Source organism: Macadamia integrifolia, unplaced genomic scaffold (assembly GCF_013358625.1).
Source record: "Macadamia integrifolia cultivar HAES 741 unplaced genomic scaffold, SCU_Mint_v3 scaffold520, whole genome shotgun sequence".
In the NCBI taxonomy this organism is placed as follows: domain Eukaryota; kingdom Viridiplantae; phylum Streptophyta; class Magnoliopsida; order Proteales; family Proteaceae; genus Macadamia; species Macadamia integrifolia.
This window is the reverse complement of record NW_024870470.1, coordinates 1-18,855: the sequence shown is the minus strand read 5'-3', so window position 1 is coordinate 18,855 and position 18,855 is coordinate 1. Positions and strand designations below refer to the sequence as shown.

General features: G+C 36.9%; 1 protein-coding gene across 1 annotated transcript; it reads right to left on the bottom strand.

The window, feature by feature from the left end:
• Nucleotides 1-5,569: 5,569 nt before the first annotated feature.
• Nucleotides 5,570-15,823, bottom strand: LOC122069022. The gene is made up of 8 exons (XM_042632952.1): nucleotides 15,674-15,823; nucleotides 12,717-12,797; nucleotides 12,342-12,440; nucleotides 12,023-12,208; nucleotides 8,262-8,402; nucleotides 8,089-8,163; nucleotides 6,520-6,657; nucleotides 5,570-6,045 (listed from the first exon to the last, which is right to left on the bottom strand). The coding sequence occupies exons 1-8, from the start codon at nucleotides 15,806-15,808 to the stop codon at nucleotides 5,848-5,850; spliced, it is 1,053 nt and encodes a 350-aa protein (XP_042488886.1). The 5' UTR covers nucleotides 15,809-15,823; the 3' UTR covers nucleotides 5,570-5,847.
• Nucleotides 15,824-18,855: the final 3,032 nt, after the last annotated feature.

The window sequence follows — 18,855 nt, the reverse complement described above, 5'->3', positions numbered from 1 at the left end:
AAAGTTGCTGTCAGTCATATTTTTCTCTAACTAAAGTGGAAATCAAAGTTGGGAACAAGGATTTTACATTTATGGGACAACTACAGACCTTGAATTCTTAGTACGATACCCTCAATTTAGTGTTTATGCATAATACATGTTATCAATAGCTTTTTTTAACAAATTCTTTATGCAAAAGTATTTAAAAAAATGTTTCCTATCCATTTATGTGTGTATCTTTAGCGTATCTTAGTGTATCTCCGATACGATACGATACCCTCCGATATGTATCTTAATTTTGATCGACCGATACGATGATCGATACCGATACTTTAATCCTTGCCTACCATACCTGTTTACTTTCCAGAAAGGGATTGTTCACTGTAAATGGTAAGGCCGCCATAAGGATAAGCCACTAACCTCCCCAACAATGCCACCCTATGATTCAGTAAATCATCATTATAACCAAGTACATCAAATTATTGATGGTTATCCCATCTTAATGGAGACTTTGACCAGAAAATGAGCTAACAACATAGAGAGAACCTACACCTCTGATGTAATGTAGACTAGGATAGGTAGACTAACCAAGCCTTCAACTGCAGGATTTTTTTATCAGAAGAACAACCAATAGCACCCAATATAGGACAATAATTCCACAGACCAGAAATAATGAAGAAATAATTCTCAGTAATCAGATTTCGAACCCCAAAGCTGTCCTCTATTAATTCAGATTATAAACCAGGAAATAGGACCAACTCAGGCACAGAAATAAGTCCTTAACAGAGCATAACCAGAATACCATTCACAGGAACAGAAAGGGACAGAATTACCCTATCAGTTCTGGTCTCTGTTCTGTAAATCACTACAGTAAAAAAAAAAACAGAGATTTTAAATATCTCGAGAAAGGCTGATCAGAGCAGCCCAAAGTTGCAGCAGCAGTAGATCTTAGAGAGGTGGAAAGAAGAAGAAGATAGTTTGAAGAATAAGAAAACTTGAAGAGACCTCTTGGACTTCACGCCGCAAAGTCAATTGAATCAAACAACAATTCCATCAGCCTTGATCACAAGACAAATCTCCATGGAGAAGACAATAGCAGCAGCCATTAATTTGTTCATCAAAATCATCATTCTTTTAGGAGCCTCCTCCTCTTTGTTTATAATGTTGATGGGAGGAGGGAATTACAAGATAGAAGGTTCCTCAAAAAGGAAACTAAATATACTCCTAATACAATTGTTTCTAAAAACTGAAATTAGAAACTAGTTGAAAAAGAAAATTAACTATTAATGACTTGACTCAATTAATAACTTGACTCCTAAGAAAACAAATATAACTCAAATCAAACCCAAGTAAAAATGAAATTAATGAAAAAGGAAACAAACTAGTAATCTTGTATTTAATCCTAGAGCCCCTCTTTTAGAGCCATAAAAGTGATCTATTATACTCAAATGACATGGGATCAAAGGCTCAACATGTATGAAACCCAACCCTAGGCTTATTCCTAATAAAACAAGCTTATTTTGGTGATTAACCTGCAGACAGCACTGGCGGTCGATGATTTGGTCGATCGGTTAGTGGAGAGGTCCACTGGTTAAAAAAAAAAAAAAAAAAGGACACAAAATACTATGTTGGGCTAAAGCGTGAACATTCCAATTTCCTATGTGCTAAAACTTGCAAATCTATATGAGCTAAAGGGCAAAAAGGTTGAGAAGAAAGAGCTCGAACTTGCAAATCACTTCAGCCATTGAGCATGAGCTATTAAACAAAGTGATTAGTACTGAGCTTAATCTTACATTTCCACCTGTAAAGAGGTGACTTGTGATTTGGCCATTGGGCCATTGTGTATCAGTTTAAGTGATTGCGGTGGTGAAGGGTATTGAGGCCCCCAATTTGGGAGGTGTTTCTCCTACCTTAAGGAGAGATTTTTAATCTCGGGGAGATCTGTGTGCAACTGTTTCTCTTACCCTGAAAGGAGATTGTGTCAGTGCAATTCCAAGTCAGTGAGGGCTTAGGGAGTGGACGTAGGATAGTATTGAGGTTGTGCCGAACCACTATAAATCTTGTGTGTGCACTCTCTCTTTTCCTATTCCCTTCAATCTCTTTTAGTGTGTTTTGTTTAACTAACATTTGATTGAAGTTTTGAGAAAGAAAATTGCTAGATAATGCAAGGGATTTTTATTTGGGTAAGATTCTGCATTACCCAATTCACCCCCCCTCTTGGGTTGCCTACACAGTCCTACAAGATCAATTCACAAGGACCCATTATTAGACCATAGGGGCGCCTACAATCTCATGAAGAGTGACTGTTGCACGACTCAGTTCCGCCATCATTCTTATGTTGTTGAATTGCTGTGGTTGTAGTTAGCAAGTGTTTAAGCTCATTTGTTCATTAGAAAATCTCTCCTACGGTGTGTAGTCGTTACAAATTATCTGTTAAAGCCATAAAATATAAGCCTAAACTTCTCGTTTCAAGCTATTATTTAAAACAGTTTATCTATCTCCAGTTGCCTGACTTAAACAATGTCAATGTAAAATGGTAACAAGTTAGGGATTAAATGAAGTTGAAAAATGCAGTAAGTTCGCTGTTATTCCACCCAGATATGCCAAACACTAAGTATCTTGGAGTTTCCAGCACGAAAATAACTTTGAGATTGGATGTATCCAAGAGACAGCTCCCATTAGGAAGTACCCAAAAAAACTAAACTCCAAAATCCGCAGAAGTTAGGACGGAATACACCAGATCTCTTCTTTGGCACAGATTTATTTGAGACCAATTGAGAACGATCAGAAGGGGAATAAATAGTTAAAAAAATAAAAAAAAATGCATAAAATAGCCAAATTTGCCAAACTTTTGGCGGAGTTGGATTAAAGTCTTTACACGTCCTGATGCATCTAGTATTTATCAGCCGTTTAATTTCACTGAAACCGATAGTTTAACACACGGAGAGAGAGACTCTCCTGGATTTTTCCAGCCTTCACTTATGAAATATTCACAAGTCAGCTAGAAGAAACATCATAGAAGACAGTTATCAGGGGAAAAAATAAAGGGGGAAAAAATGACAAAAGACAAACAGGAATAACAAAGATACGTGAGAAGAGAGAATCATCTAATGGTTTATTGCAAGCATCGAATTATAGCCAAAGAAAAGAGAAACCCATAAAAAAAAAGGGGTAAAGTACGCAGATGAAAAGGAAGGGAAAGTGTTCTACCAGAGCATGAGTTAAGAACGTACTTCGGTTTCAGCTTCCTCGAATTAAATCTCCATATAATAATGGAAATGAGAAGACACCAACAAGGAAGAAGCGAGAGAAATAGATACTAACTAGAAATGAGAGAGCCGAACAGGTGGTTTTCCTCTCTTCCTGTAAAGTCTCGAGTTCATCTTCTTCATCTTCATCTACATTGGCATTTACATCGTTTGTTTGCTATTCTGAAATGGCAGTGGGACGTGAGGGAAGGGAAAAAAATCGTCTGCAATTCCGATCTCGTACAATTCCGTGCAATACCACCTTCAGGCGGTGACACGTGTATTGATATTAATACAATGGTCCAGATCTGATTTAAATGCCTCTTCACTGATTTAATGTTTTATTAGTTGTACCAGATCTGGACCATTGTATTGGTATCAATACACGTGTCACCGCCTGAAGGTGGTATTGCACGGAATTGTATGAGATCGGAATTACAGACGATTTCAACCCGTGGGGGAAGGGGTAGAAATTGTCTGAAATTCTCATCTTGTACAATTCCATACAATTCCACCCTAAATGGTTGACACGTGTAAATATTCCATATCTACGATTCAGATTGTATTATGATTGATTAACATTGTATTATGGTTGATTAATCTAAACCGTAGATATGGAATATTTACATGTGTCAACCGTTTAGGGTGGAATTGTATGGAATTGTACGAGATGAGAATTTCAAACGATTTCTACCCGTGGGGGAAGTGGGCAAATGGCTGCTGACTAATTTTGATTTGACTCCATGATAACAAAAAACTATTTACCAATAAAAAATAACAAAAACAAAATATTAAATATAATAAATGATTCTCTATTCACTATTATTATTTTGCCTTTTCACAAACCTCATCTAGTTGAGTTGAGATAAGGCTGGATTATTACTTTAGATTGTAGGAAATTTCTTCTTTTTGGCAGTTTTTTGGACACGAGATATATAGAATTACAGAATGAATTTGACATTGTCTTACATGGAATCAACAAGGTCTCCACGGCTAGAGTTTGGATAATAAAAAAAGAATTCCTAATGATAGCACTAATGATAGCACTATGAACACAACTTACAAGAAGATTGTAGGAAGTTTCCTCACGTTTGAGGTTTCCCAAACAATGATATATTGATTCCCTAGTCTGGTAAGCGGTTTTTCTTTTTCATAATGTCATCATCATTTTGTAATTTCATTTTATTTTTTTAATATAAAACTTTTTCCTCCAATAAGAACAATCCTATGGTTTAGTGATTTACCATGACAAAAAAAAAAGTCAATTTTAAATTATTTTTAATTCTTAATTGAAAAAATTTGAATTTGATTTTTTTTTTATAAGAGATTACATATCTACATATATGATAACTATTGATAGGTAAGTAAATGCCTGATAATCATTTTTTATTTGCAAAATTAAGACAACTCTTTCCACAACGTATCTAAGATCATCATTACTCCCTCTATATGTTATCGTATAGTAGAAGTCTCTATATGTCACCGTATAGTAAAGGTAGATAATATTCTTCCAGAAAAACTGACACCACCATCCAATCCAAATGCACTGATTGTTATTTCCTCCCTTGGTCATCATTACTCCTGGTAACTAGTAGGATTGGGCTCTCATGCTACAAGATCTGTAGCATGGGCTGTAGTGGCGACATGTGGGTTATTTGAAATCGACAATGATGAACTTCAAAAGAGGAGGGGCTTTTCCACATGCATTGCAAGTGAATAGATTTAGGGAAACAACCTCACAAGGTGAAGGGAGGAGAATCGACCAACAAACCTCACAGATTTCTGCTCGTGATTTTATTACTCTGTGATTCTCCGGCCTCTCTCTTTTTGCCATTCTATCGTTCTTCTCCAGTGACCTCTCGGTTGGTGTTCTTCTGCTCCCCTCCTCCCATGGTTCAAACTTGGTGCAGCCTCACAAGGGAAGGAAGAATAGAACAGAAAAAATCTGATAGAATTCCCTTGCGAATTTCTCTCTGCAATTCCAAAATAATCTCCAGCAACCTCTCGGTGTGTTCTTCTGCTCCCCCATCCTCCCTTGGTTCCACGGGTTTCTAAACATTCTTTCCTTTGGCAATCCGCTGGTCTCCACTCTGGTGAGCATTCTTTCTCAGTGCAACTCTCAGAGATCTCGAATGGCAATGTCCTTGGATACCTCTTTCCACCGAGAGCGAAGGTCATTTGAGCCGAGAACGATGAAGAGATCTTTGCGACTTTCAAACCAAGTGTGTAAAAAGATCCCCAGTGAGCCAAATCCCTTCAAAATCTAGTGCTTGCTGTTCAAATGCAACCACAGGGATGTCGCCCAGAGGCAATACCGATATTGAAATCCAACGAAAACTCTGTTTGAGGTTCCACTGGAATGGAGCCGCTGAAAATGAATAAATTAAGAATCAAAGTCCGTTTATCCAATACAACACTAAGTTACAACAACGGTGAGGGTACGGGACCCTCAAATTCCTCAAAAAATATAAAACAATCTTTTGTTTCCTACAAGAAGATAAAACAGAAAGGGGTACACCGTACACATACGTACATGGAGACCAGGAGATACGAAACATAAACAGAAGAAAAATGAGAAAGAATTACAGTTAAAAACCACATTATATGGCATGGGAGTTGGTCATGAAGAACGATGTCTTCGATGGTTCACCCGTTTCAGAATGCAAAGGCGTATTCGCTGGCTTAAGGCCTCTAACTTCTCCAACTTCTCACGCTTTGGCTTCTTTGGACCAACCGGAGCTTTCTTCTTCTCCTTCGCAGAATCGGACGACTTGCGCTGTATTCTTCGTAAAGGTGTTGCAAGTGCCTTCAAGGTCATCTGCAAATAACGGGACATTTATAGAATAAGCAAAAGCAAACTGTACTTGAAGAAAGTACCATTGAGAAAATTGAACATATTTATAGCTGTACAGATTAAAGATGAGATATCCACACTCCTGTCATCATAGAACACCATGAGATTGTATATATAAACCATTCTAACCAATTCAATGCCTTGCAACAATTATTTGGATGGTCTAGATTTCCTAGGAGGGACATATCGAATGGTTCCCAGCAATCTAACTAGGTAACTACATAACGCAGGTCAGAGCTAGCTTCCTTCTGTCCCTGACCTGAACCTAGGATATGACACATTGAATGGTTTAACCAAATCCAACCTTGAATATACAAATCAGAGCTAGAGAATGATACTTCATTCCGTTTCCCCATCCTGATCCATAACACTTCTTGACATAATGAATCAGACTCAAGCGCAGCTCAAAAGATCTCTCGAATGGGGAAGGAATGAAACCTGATGTTTGTTGCTAGTGCTTGTACAATCCACGGGAGAACCTTCTTCACTGCCTCCTAGAGAAGAGCATCTTCCCCAACTCTCTCGATTTGAGCTTGAATATGAGCAGCATTCCTCATTCTGCCCATTCGTCTCATCCTGAGAAATCAGCAAGGCAGAAATTTTAGCACAAATACAATTTTAGACAAGCAGCCAAACTACACAAAATTGGTTGGCCTTTATATCAAATACAGTCAGGAATCAATATAATCAAGAGGATAACTTGGGGTCATTGCCCATGCCAGGAGTAATCCAAGACAAGGACTACCATACTTAGCAATCAACATCATCCTGACACAAAGCCAGGTCTCCTCAACGAGTAGAAGAGCCATGAAGGACTTGCAGGAAGTACAGACTGCAGATAACACTGCAGCACAAAAACTGTAATGTAACCTATACCTACACTTGCATCAATTGATGAAAGTCTATACGAAAATCACTAATCACTATTGCTGCACTATGTTGCGTGAGAAGGTATGTCCAGAAAAGGGCATCAGATTCGGGTTTATTATTTATTTATTTGGGTGAGGGGGGTTCGTTCTGCCTAACTATTGAACTTTAAACCCACACAATTTTATGGGGCAGTTGGACCTCTCTTTACACAAGACACGGATCTAAAATTCATATTGCCATAAAGCTCAACTTCAATGACATTGTAATACACTTTTTTTTTTCTTTTTTGGAGGGGGGACAGAAAATGAGGAACTGGCACCACAGTTGTCACGGCGACAAGGCGAACCAAGGCGGTGGAGGGGGTTGTCTAAGCGCTTAGGCGAGAAGGCGCACGCCTTGAGGCGAACAAGGCGACCAATTGTTATTTTTTATTTTTCCTATTTTCTAACATTATTCAGTAAGCTATATATACCTTGTATCATAAAAAATCAAGATTAAGCAACATCAAGTCATTAAAAATCAACATTTAGCCATATTAAATCATAAAAAAATAACATTAAGTCTTATTAAGTTATAAAAAATCAAAATTTAGAGAAATGCTCTGGTTCTATAACAAGTTTGACTGGTCAAATGATATTATTTTTACATGAGATTTTTTGTATCATTTATAATATAAAACCAGGTTTCTAACAAGTCTAAGATTACTTAAATCTAAGTTGTAATGACAAAGTTATGCTCCGGTCAAACTTATTTTTTAATGCGCGAATGCTGTTAAAATCACCTAAATGAAAATAATTTTATGGATATCAAAACAAAAAATTATTTTACCGGACTTTTGGTTTTTAGCAATATTTTAACATGATAGAATTTATAAAATTTTCATAATTGAGAAAAACTCCAGCATTTAAAAGTTGAAAATCGCCCCTATAACCAAAATCCAGTTTTTGTTCTTGGACTAGGGAGTTGACTTTTTATCCTTTTCGAATTTGATTTTTAAACTATTTTTATTGGATTCAAATAGGGGGTATTTGTTTATTTATGAATAATATCTTAAGTAAATGAAATAACAAATATAAAAAACATTTACTTAAATATCTAAGATGGGGAGATCATGTGAGAGAGGGGCCAAATAATCACCTGCAAATGTAGCTGCTCATCATCTTCTGCCTTATCCAAATCATTAGATTTATTATCTTCATCCAGAAGGGAATCCTGCTTTCATTAATAAAGGGGAGGATCAAAAGAGGGGAAATAAGTTCTTAGTAACACAGGCAGCACTGTAAAAATAAATGATAGCAGAATAAACTTACCAAGACATCTGGAACTGGTGGGAGTTCAGATAGAAATTCGCCTATGGATTTTGTAGTTGAAAAGCAAGGTGGAGCAGATGATGTGCTTGCAGAATCAGTACCAGCTTTAGGTAGACCCGTAATTATTTCACATAGCAGGCGCTGAAAATGAGAAATAGGACCTCAGTAAAAATGGGTTGAAAAAGTGTCGAGACCAGCCAATCCTGGATGGTCCAACCAGCCGCAAAGACCATGGGTTAACCCTGTGACCCATTTGTTTCTGAAGTTTGTTCACATAGTCAAACAGGACATTGACCCAACCAACCAGAACCATCATGCAGATGGATGGACCAATAAGCAACTAGGACGTGGAATCTACTTAGATTATGTTTTTCTAATGCCCCAAGGAGAGTTGAACTCATGACCTCTTAATTGAGAGTTTTTGGTCCCTGCTGACTTAGCTAACCGCTTGGGGATTTTACATTATGTTCTATTGTGTACAAACAATTAAAATATCAAATGCACTATCGGAAGAATCAGACACTTATGTTGAGATATGTACCACCACTGGTGTCTAACCCTGTAGTCATGTGTGGGTTAGGTGTCAACCACAACAGGGGGAGTGTTCCTGTTGTGGTATAAGTTAGGTACTTAGAGTTAACAGTATGTCTAAGTGAGTTGTTCAATGTTTAGTTTATTTATATCTCTTTCCTTGTAATTAGTTGTATTCTTGGTAGGATTCCTACTAAGAATCTGCTTCTATTGTTATAAATATCAGCCATTGACCACAATAGGAATTCATTGTATCCTATCGTGATCTATGGGATTCTCCCTAACAATCACCTCCCTCTCTCTCTCTCCCCTCCCTATTCATCTTCTCATGTTCCAAGGACTGCTTGAATTATCTGCTTCTACAACTTATAAAATATCAACCAATCACATGCCTAATTGCTGAGCCACCACGTTAACTTTATCTGTTTTCATTTAAAGTATAAATACAAGTCTTCAAGGTTTTGGAGCCTAATTCATTCTGGGCCAACCCTGTCAGTTGACCCTGTGCCCCTCTGCCCTGAGAAGTTATTGGACAGGATGCATTTCATAACTTGGCTGGAAAATCATACAAAAAGTATAAACAACATCTAGAGCTCCTCAGGTTTTCGATGGCTTCAGTTACCTTGCATCAGCTTTCTAGATTCTCTTGCCTTCTTCATGGTTTTCTGACACATTGCAGAGATGTCCCTGTAGTTTGGTGGCTCTCACTTAACTGAAGTTAAAACCAGTACATATTTGTTTAAACTTTTTTTTTTTTTTTTTTGGGGGGGGGGGTTGGGGTGGTTTATAAAGATTTAAAAAAAAAAAAAAAAAAGCTCTAGAAAAGCTTGGACCAATTGACCTGAGCTTGTACACATTTTCAAGGATAAAAATCCCCTTTAGGTACAAATAAAAGAAAACCATGGGGGCTTCAAGAGGACGTCAGAAATATTGCCTCCATCCAAATTGGCATCAATGACAAAGAAAGTGGTAAAACAAATGGAAATTTTAGTTTCAATTGTAAATGCTGGAATTTTCATCATCTAAAAGCATATGGTAAACATAAGTAATGGGTATTTTGGTCAAATTACCCATCAGTTCTTGTTTGCCCAATCTTAACAGCACAAAGGAATTATCTGAGACCTAAGAAGCAGAGGTATATGAAGTTGTCAGAAAACTGAGGGGGTCTAGATTTAAGTGACCTTTACTACAAAAGAAAATTCCTCTCAAGACCATAGCTCGAAATCTCGGTCGAAACCACCGACATTTCACGAAATATTTTAGTTTTGACAAACGACTCAGTAGGAATGCAGGGTTTCAACCGGCCAAATCACCAACAGTGGAACAAAATGTTGTGGACTACCACAAGGTCCACAACACCTCTACAATGTCGATTTGTGTAAGATTAAAACTTAGAGGTATACAAATTTGCCCCAAAGTTTTCATAATATAGGGTTGGATCACGAATGACCAAACCCCAGGCAGGATTATAAATACGATCAATATATTTCAAATTCAAGGAATAAATCAGAAAAATAAAACAGAAATTGAGAAGGAGATGGGTCCAGGATCTTTCACCCACGGCCTCTCTCTGGACAATGGGGATGCACAAAGCAAACTTTCTTTCATAACTTTAAATCATGTTGGACCTTTAAGGATTATGTACAATATATAGGCATGACCGCATGAGTGACTTGCCTCCACATAAAGTAGAAAAATAGAAACAAAAACTGAAAAGGAAACTATCTTCTTGTCTTTGGACAAGTAACATTAAAAAAAAAAAAAAAAAAAAAAAAAAAAAAAAAAAAAACCAAAAAACTAATAAAAGAAAGTCTCTAGAAAATCTTCCTCATACACCAAGTATCAAACTCGAAAAGGAAATAAATTAAAGAAGGGAAAGTCACTAAGGCAATTTTCCTGGCTGTGACATTGTTCACATGAACATTGTTTTGGCTTGATCTTCCACAATTTCTTCATCCACGTAAGCTGTCCTTGGGTCCATTATAATGTGCTCCCACAGGCAGGATCTTAAACATGAAGAAAAATAAAACAGAAAATAGAGAAGAAAGGGATAGGGAAGGGCGATGGGAGACCAACTCAGTCCCAGGTCTCTCACCCACGGCCTCTCACCATATTTTGACTCTCTCAGTCACAGGCTCACAGCCTTTCTCAGGACAATGGGGATACACAAAGTAAACTTTCTTTCATAACTTCAAATCATGTCGGACCTTTAAGGGTCATGTACAATATATAAGCATGAGTGACTTGCCTCCCAAGAAAGTAGAAAAATTCTTGTCTTAGTCTCTAGAAGATCTTCCTTGTACAAAAAGTATCAAACTTGAAAAGGGAAGTCAAGAAAAATGAAACAGAATCCAGCAAAGTCTTCACTCTTTTAGAACTTCTCAAATCAATTCCTTTTGATGTCTTGCTGTCCAAGACTTGATTAAAGACAAAGAATCTTCCAAATAAGGAAATTTTCTTGGGTATTACGTGAAGAGTGACTTGAACAGTGTTTGGGCTCTTCCACAATTTCTTCATCCACGCAAGCTGTCCTAGAGTACATTATGGTGTGCTCCCTCAAACCAATCAAGAATCAGGCCACAACTGACCGGATGTTTCCCACTGAATACCACAGCGAATCTGGACTGGTTTTGGGGCCTTGTTCCTATGGTACTTGAGATCTACATTATTTCGAGCCTTCTAAGACTCGATCTGATACTTACATAGAGTTGGAAGAACGGTTCCATAGCGGTGTTTGTACACTTGCACTTGGCAACTTCTAACACTAGCACACTTATACTTGTAACACTTTGAAATCGTGTAATATTAAATTGTTTTTCTTCATTTCTAATGCATAATTCAGTTGTTTTCATAGAACCTGTGTTCTAATACTAATTTATGTCTAGAATAGATAGATTATATTTGAAGAAGTAAACAACAGGATACGACGGTGTACGCGACCAACTTGAAGTAAGAAACCATACTACCATTTTTGTGTGTTTTCTTACAATCTTCCAATATGTTTAGAAAAGCTTAATTAGGTAAGTGTTTTTACATTGCCATTTTCCTTATCTCACTCTAACCCCAGCACCCTAATTTGGAAAGTAAGTAATTTGGTGTACATAATGAATGAGCATCTTGAGAAGGATAGAGAGCATAGATTATGGCTGCTTTCTGCCATGCTACAATGTATCAGGTGCAAACGATAATTGAGTTTTTCAAGATCCAACAATGATGTTGAAGAAAATCACCTCATCCATACCAGAATCAACCTTCAGGTCCCCCAAATTGTAATACTTCTCGAAGTTACTTGAAATTGAAGAAGATACTTGAGGTGGATGGAGAACATTGTAGAAGAAAATGGACACCGAATCATAATAAAATTGTGGTCGCGGAGAGTTGTGGTCACCATCAAATTTAATAATATTTTTATCTCCCTGCAAAAATCAAATTATAGGCACATTCTTCATATAGAGGATAAACTAAATGGTGCAACCCATACTTAAATTGCAAACTTCTTGTTCAGAAAAAAAGAGAGTTAAGAATGCCCCCTTCAGGATCGGTCAATACCGCATAAGACTTGAAGATGAGATCTGAGTGGTGTGGTTGAATGAAAACATCCCCCATTGCATGTCCAAATAAAGCAGCTATGTAAGTTTTGGGGGCAACCTGCAGGCATCACAAAACAACAAAAAATTAGAACAAATAATCAAATATATTACATCTTATTGTGTGAAACTTCAAATGGTCAAATTGGAAATGAATGTCAGCAAAGTGCCACAGATCTACAGTCTAAACATAGGGGCTTTTGTGAGCAATATTGCATGAAAGAATCAAATGGGAACTATCTATCAAATTGATTATATACTGGAAAACACTCAGCACCATAGTGGTTGATCTGAAAAGGTAACAAAACAATCTCAACAATGTCAAACATCCACCAACCTGTATACAATTAAGGTCCATAATATCAAACTTGGCTTTCTTCTGAATGACACGTCGCATGTACTGGACAGCCATTTTAACCTGATAGAACAAATATGAGTATCGCAGACATGCTCAAGAGGACAAATATAAGTATCGCTGACTTGTTCAAGAGTTTAAAAAATCTCGAGACTTACTCTCCCAAATACTGACTAATAAAATCCTCCAATAAGTTACATTGTATGAGTTAAATAAGATAATGAATAAGGGTGTCTTCAGACAACCATTCACAGATTGCAGAGAGAACACGTAGAAAAAGTTCATTTTTATCAAGTGCAAACAAGTATTATGCCATAATTACTTTAGTTTAAGAAAGGCACTTGAATCAAATAAATAACATCTCCTTAGAATTGTTTAGCAATAAGCCAAGGTCATTGAAGTACTCATCTTTCCATAACAAAAAGGTATAATATTCCAAAGACGAGGCTTTAATAGTTATCTACAAAGCAGTTTTATAAAAAGGTCTATGGGTAAATTCAGGAGGTAAGGAGGTAATGCATAAACAGAAACAAAACCAGAAGGAAACAACCTATTTCCATGTGAAGGCTTCTCACTTGGGAGGAACAGTGAGATAACCCCCAAGCCCTAATTGCTTCTGTTTTCCTTCAGGAACACCTAGCTCAAACAACAGTAAAAATAAATTTGATTTATTAATTAGAAAAATGCTTCATGCATTAGATGCAATATTCAAAGGAACCCTATACTTTGCTCTGTTATGAAGAAATGCTGGTGGGAGGTTACCAAGGTTTAAGATCTCGCTCTCGCCCCCCCATCTCGCTAATCTAAAAAAGAGAGATCTGGCAAGATCTCACCGAGATCATGTATTTTTTTGCTGTTGTCTTGGTGGCCATATGGTCCTTGTAGGCACTGACACTAGGTATTTTACCCTATTTTAGGACTTCTAAACACAATGGAAACATCAGTTTTTTAAAAATCAAACTTAAAATAGTACTTTGACTTCGTATCCTATGTAAGTAGTCTTCGACTCTTCGGACCCTAGGCTAGTATGCTCTGTTCCACAATCAACACATGACACACCATAACCATAAGAATTCAAAAGGCATCATAGATAATTACTTAATTGATTAACAATTAACATTGATGAATAATGAGTCACACTAACAATTTAACATGCATAGAAAATTTGAAATGACATAAGATGAGCTGCATAACAACATAACGTCAGTATGCATCATTTATTTAAACAGAAAAATAAAATATAAAAACAAAAAAAATTATTTCCCCTCCATGAATCCATAGATCAGTGATATGCGTCACATATTAAAAAAAATAAAAATAAATAAAAGACCAACAAGTATTGATGATGTTTCCGTGAAAAAATGGGTTTGAGAAGATATATATATATATATATATTTTTTTTTTAATCTAAAATGGTTCTTGAGAAGAAAAGTAACTCCAAATGTGGATGAGATAATGTTCTACTCTTTAAGCTTCAGTAAGTGTAGGAATAGAGATCCTCAAGCAAAAGCACAAAAATTCTTACTCCTTAGTGTTTTTTCTTCAAAAAGTAGAGAGAGGGGTGATCTCGTCGTTTTTACACCTCGCCTGTGATCTCGTCTCGGTAGACTAAAAAAACGAGATCTCAAAGCGAGATCTTGAACCATGGAGGTTACCTCAACCTCCAACCCTATTCTATCCCATTTTATGAATGTTTTTCCTTTTATTTTCCAATAAAATTTCTCCACTCATCAAAGAGGGGGGAAAAAAAACAAGAAAAAGATAATTGGAAACATTTCCAAGGTCAATTACCAGGCTGGATGATTGCAACAGATCCAAGACCTGGTTGACAAAAGATCAAGTTGGAAACTCAGACCAGAAATCCAAGCAACCCAAAACAAATCAGCTGGGTCAGTATCAAGTATATTTAGCTTGAGATTGGGTTGATCAGGATAGCGCTGATCATTCAGTTTCTGTCCAAGTTTCACATTCCTAATATCCTCAAATACTCCCTTTACCCGGCAAAGACAGTCTCCTTTCCATTTTTGGCTGTCCCATATTCTTTGCCTATGTCTCAAATTAAGCAAAGAGTGTTTTTTTTTTCTTCTTCATTTACTAATTTATCTATTTGCATTGATTACAACACTTATTTATTGCCCAATTTGAAAAGAGTTTAATTAAGTAATGGGAGGGCAATCTTGACCAATGAGAGAGTTTTAAATGGCTTTATCTACCCATTTTCATACTTTGGGCATTTTCAAAAGGACAGTCATTGTAGGACAGAAAGGGGCACGCTTGGTCCAATGGTAAAGTACGAATATTGCGACTTGGTGGTCAAGTGGTCAAAACAGCCTCTTGACATTCTCGGGGTAAGGCTGTGTAATTCTTGCCCCCCAGGACCTCGCACATGCGGGATCCTCGTGCACCGGGAACGCTCTTTTCAGACATTGTAGGACAGTATGTTTTCTGAAAAGCAGATAGAAGGAAAGCCAGGATGAAGGAGCTACATAGGTCAAGGAATCATCAGAAAACTAGGACCATGCGCCCCCAAAAAAAGCAAGCACTGATATATCATGTTAACTAAGAACAGACTAAACACATGACATCATCTGAGCACTAGCCCTTCTTGCTCAACGATAAAATAGATATAGTGCCCCAATCTGCATTCAATAACAGAAGAGTAGCATAATTCTTAAGAGAGAGATAGAGAGGGAGAAAGAAGATTAAATAAATTTCAATCAATCCCAAAGAGGGGGGAAAAACATATGCAATTTTCTGTAGAATAGGAACTGTATACAACTTAAGGGTATGCACAATGCCCAAACAAAAAACAAAAAGAACAAAACCTGATCATGGCTGTAAAGTTTTACCGTATCTTCATTAAGCTCATGGAATCCGGGGTGGACAGATACATAAACATATACAAACAAAAAAGCAGAGAGAGAGAGAGAGAGAGGTACTGTGAATTTAGGAAGCCGGATTTTGTAAACATCCACTAGTTCCATCATCAGATCAAATAAGTTTGAGAAGGCACTGTCCAACACCATCCCTGCAATAGAAGGGTCTTCTGCTCCATAAAGAAGGCTGCAATACATTTGTGAGAGCAGCACGTTAAAAAGGATCTTGAAAACTCAAAATAAGAATGCTTACCAAAAAAAAAAACTCAAAATAGGAATATTTCCAGATTTTCATGTATCATAACTATTCAGAAGGATGATGGGTACCTTTCCACCAAAGAGATCAAGCTGAACATTTAAGTAGTTTATGGACTGTTTTCATTTACATGCAAACCAAAAAATAATTCAAATTGGTCCACAAGGGAACTAAGAATAACTATTATTTCAACACAAGAAAGGATGGAAAGTTTCTTTTGTTTTGTCGAAGATTGAGAAGATGAATAATCCTTCATATAATTTTTTGTTCCTTTCATTTACCCCTTGCTTTATATTCAAGCCAAAGTGCTTCAGAGTTCAGACCCTAATGCAAAATAAAGTTCTTATCACGACTAACCTTCTTCTGAATTTGTTGACTTCACCCATCATGTATTTAAACTATTTCATTATTTCTTAATTACTACATCCATAATTCAATCCATGTCTTTCATTTATAAATTTTTTTTTATTTCATAACAGTTATGTATATCACTTCCATTTTCCGGGTTACATGGGTGAATTTCATAAATTTTGCATATCTGTTTACAAACAAAAAGCTAGGGAAGCATATGCATTATGTTTTTCTGTCACTTCAAATGCCAAGCATCCTGCCTGAAGCATTTGGATGAACAAAAAAAAAAAAAAAAACCAATTCTTAAGCATTTCTCTGCTAACCAAAATCATCATGCACATGTAAGCATGATAAGGGAGCATCTAATCACTATTCCAAAACGTTATTGGGAGCATCGGAAATGGAATTGTCCGAGCTTGTTGCAACAACATTCACTACAATTGATGAGTGCATTTCGACTTCGTAGCCTTTTGGGGTTTTCTGAATTGGGTATCCTTATTTTTTTTAATAACAGTTCTATTTAGGAATCCGTAGGTTTGTCTACTTGTAGGTGATAAGGGTATTTTGGGTAGCTTATATGTCGGATTGTCAGTTATGGTTGAGTCGGGCTATGAAGCCTATGATAATAATTATCAGTGCCAGATGAGGGTAATTTTGTAATTTTGCATTCAGATGAAGTTTCTAGCTACTTAGTAGATATGCCTCTAGTTAAATTTCCAGTTACCATTGTTACTTAAATCACAAGTAACTAGTTATTTATAGAATAAGTAACTAACACTGTATATATACGTAATGCTTCTCTTTAGAGAGAATGATATGAAGATTTTGTGTTACATGAGAGGTACGGCTTCCCTGTAATCTCTTCATATCTCTACTTATTCTCCTTCTATCTATATCCTATCCTCAAACTCCTCCTCCTCACCCCACACTTCCCTTCCCCCCCCCAATAAAAAAAAACCCTTCTTACAAGATATATATCTTTTGCTTTAGTTTTATCATTCTTTCGTGTTCTCCCTCTTTACAAATCTGCAAGAAAAACCTTGCAATTCAATTAATTTAGCTTGTTAATCTGATCAGCTTCTTTTCCTTCTTAATGAAGAGGTCAGTTCAATTAAGAGCCAACACTACAGTAGGATTGATGTCATGAACTCATGATATTCTCAGGCATTCATGTAACAACCGAACATCAAATCCAGTAGCTGATTCAGGCTTCGAATGGTATTCAGCAGATCAGCAACTTTAGGGCAGAACTCTCAACAAGAAATCGGTAGACAAAGAAAGAAAAGAAGAAGCTAGAAGATAGATAAAGGGGATAGGGAACTATCTCAATCCAGGGTCTCTTACCCACAGCCTCACACCGTTTGTTTGGTCTCTCGCCAATGGCATCTCACCATACTCTCTCCCAGAGCAAAGCACAAAGCTGTTTCTTCTTCTCAAACTCGACTTAGCTGGTTATCAGCCAATTCCTTTATTTATAAATGCAATCAATTACATCTTGGTTCTTCTAGAAATATCTCAAAACAAAAATCCCAATTAAAATAGAAATCCTAATTGTACCAATTTTATTGGATGTGGAGAGACATCCTAATCCTAATCAGAAATTAGAAACTAACCAATTAAATATTACATGAAAGTAGAAAATAATTAAAAATCATGAACTTCTAAAACTCCATGCAACGCAGCCAATGCCTTGGACTCGAAGTACTCCATGCAAGCTGTCATGGGCCCACCAAATCTGGGTAGATACCTCCTCTTTAGCCTTTACCACAATGAAAAATTATCCTAAATTACTCCTTAACTTCACTCCCGATTATCTCCTTAATGCCAGCTGGCTTGAGATCTTTTAGAAGTCCACACTCGTAAGCAACCAGCATCCAAAAGATCTCCACACAGAAGGCCATAATCCCTTCCTTGTACAATGGTTATTGCATCCAAAATCCAGCTAGCTGCTAGCATAGGGCCACGAAATCTGGGAAATATCCAGATACAAATCTGGAAAATTATTCTGATAAATATTCCCAAGTTCCTCTCCCACGCAAGCTGTCAAACTCTCCTTCAATTGACGCTGATTGAGGGATATTTGGGTAGAAAATGTGAACTTAAAAGTATCCCTGATGCAGATACGGCTGCCCTTTCTTGGTTGGACCAGCATGACTGGCTTTGGAAGCCAAGAGCCAAGAAGAACCGGTCCAGCCCAGGGTTTTGGTCCAACAAGGGTTGGAAATAAAATTAGTAGTTTACCTAGTATTTTATTTCATGCTTTTAATTTCCAGACTTGAACGTAGGAGTAGGATTTATTTCCTTGCTTTGGTTTCCTTTTTATAGTTGTTTCCTAATTTAGGCTAGTTTCCATTCTAGTTAAGTTTCTAATTTCATGTTCCTATTTTCCTATATATTGGTTGTAATCGACTGAAGATTTAGAGAGCAATTTGATTATTGAATGAATGTGTGAGTGTGATCTCCTTTTCTCCATCTCTACTCTGATTTCCCCTCCCTTCCCTAAGGGTTCTCCATCAACTTGGTATCAGAGCCGAAGGATCCTCCTTCGTTCTCTTCCTTTTTCCCATTCTCTGTTTTCGGCTCTACCGTGACAGAGAACAGCCAACGATAAAAAAAAAAAAACTCTGCTGCAAATAGA

What these genes read in the sequence shown, in the direction of transcription:
- LOC122069022 (XM_042632952.1), bottom strand. Translation starts at nt 15,808, where the DNA reads ATGTATTGCAGCCTTCTTTATGGAGCAGAAGACCCTTCTATTGCAGGG. An exon ending in TGGACCTTAATTGTATACAG is followed by an intron (nt 12,441 to 12,716) that starts GTTGGTGGATGT and finishes TGATGCCTGCAG; the next exon opens with GTTGCCCCCAAAACTTACAT. An exon ending in TTGATTCTGGTATGGATGAG is followed by an intron (nt 8,403 to 12,022) that starts GTGATTTTCTTC and finishes TCTCATTTTCAG; the next exon opens with CGCCTGCTATGTGAAATAAT.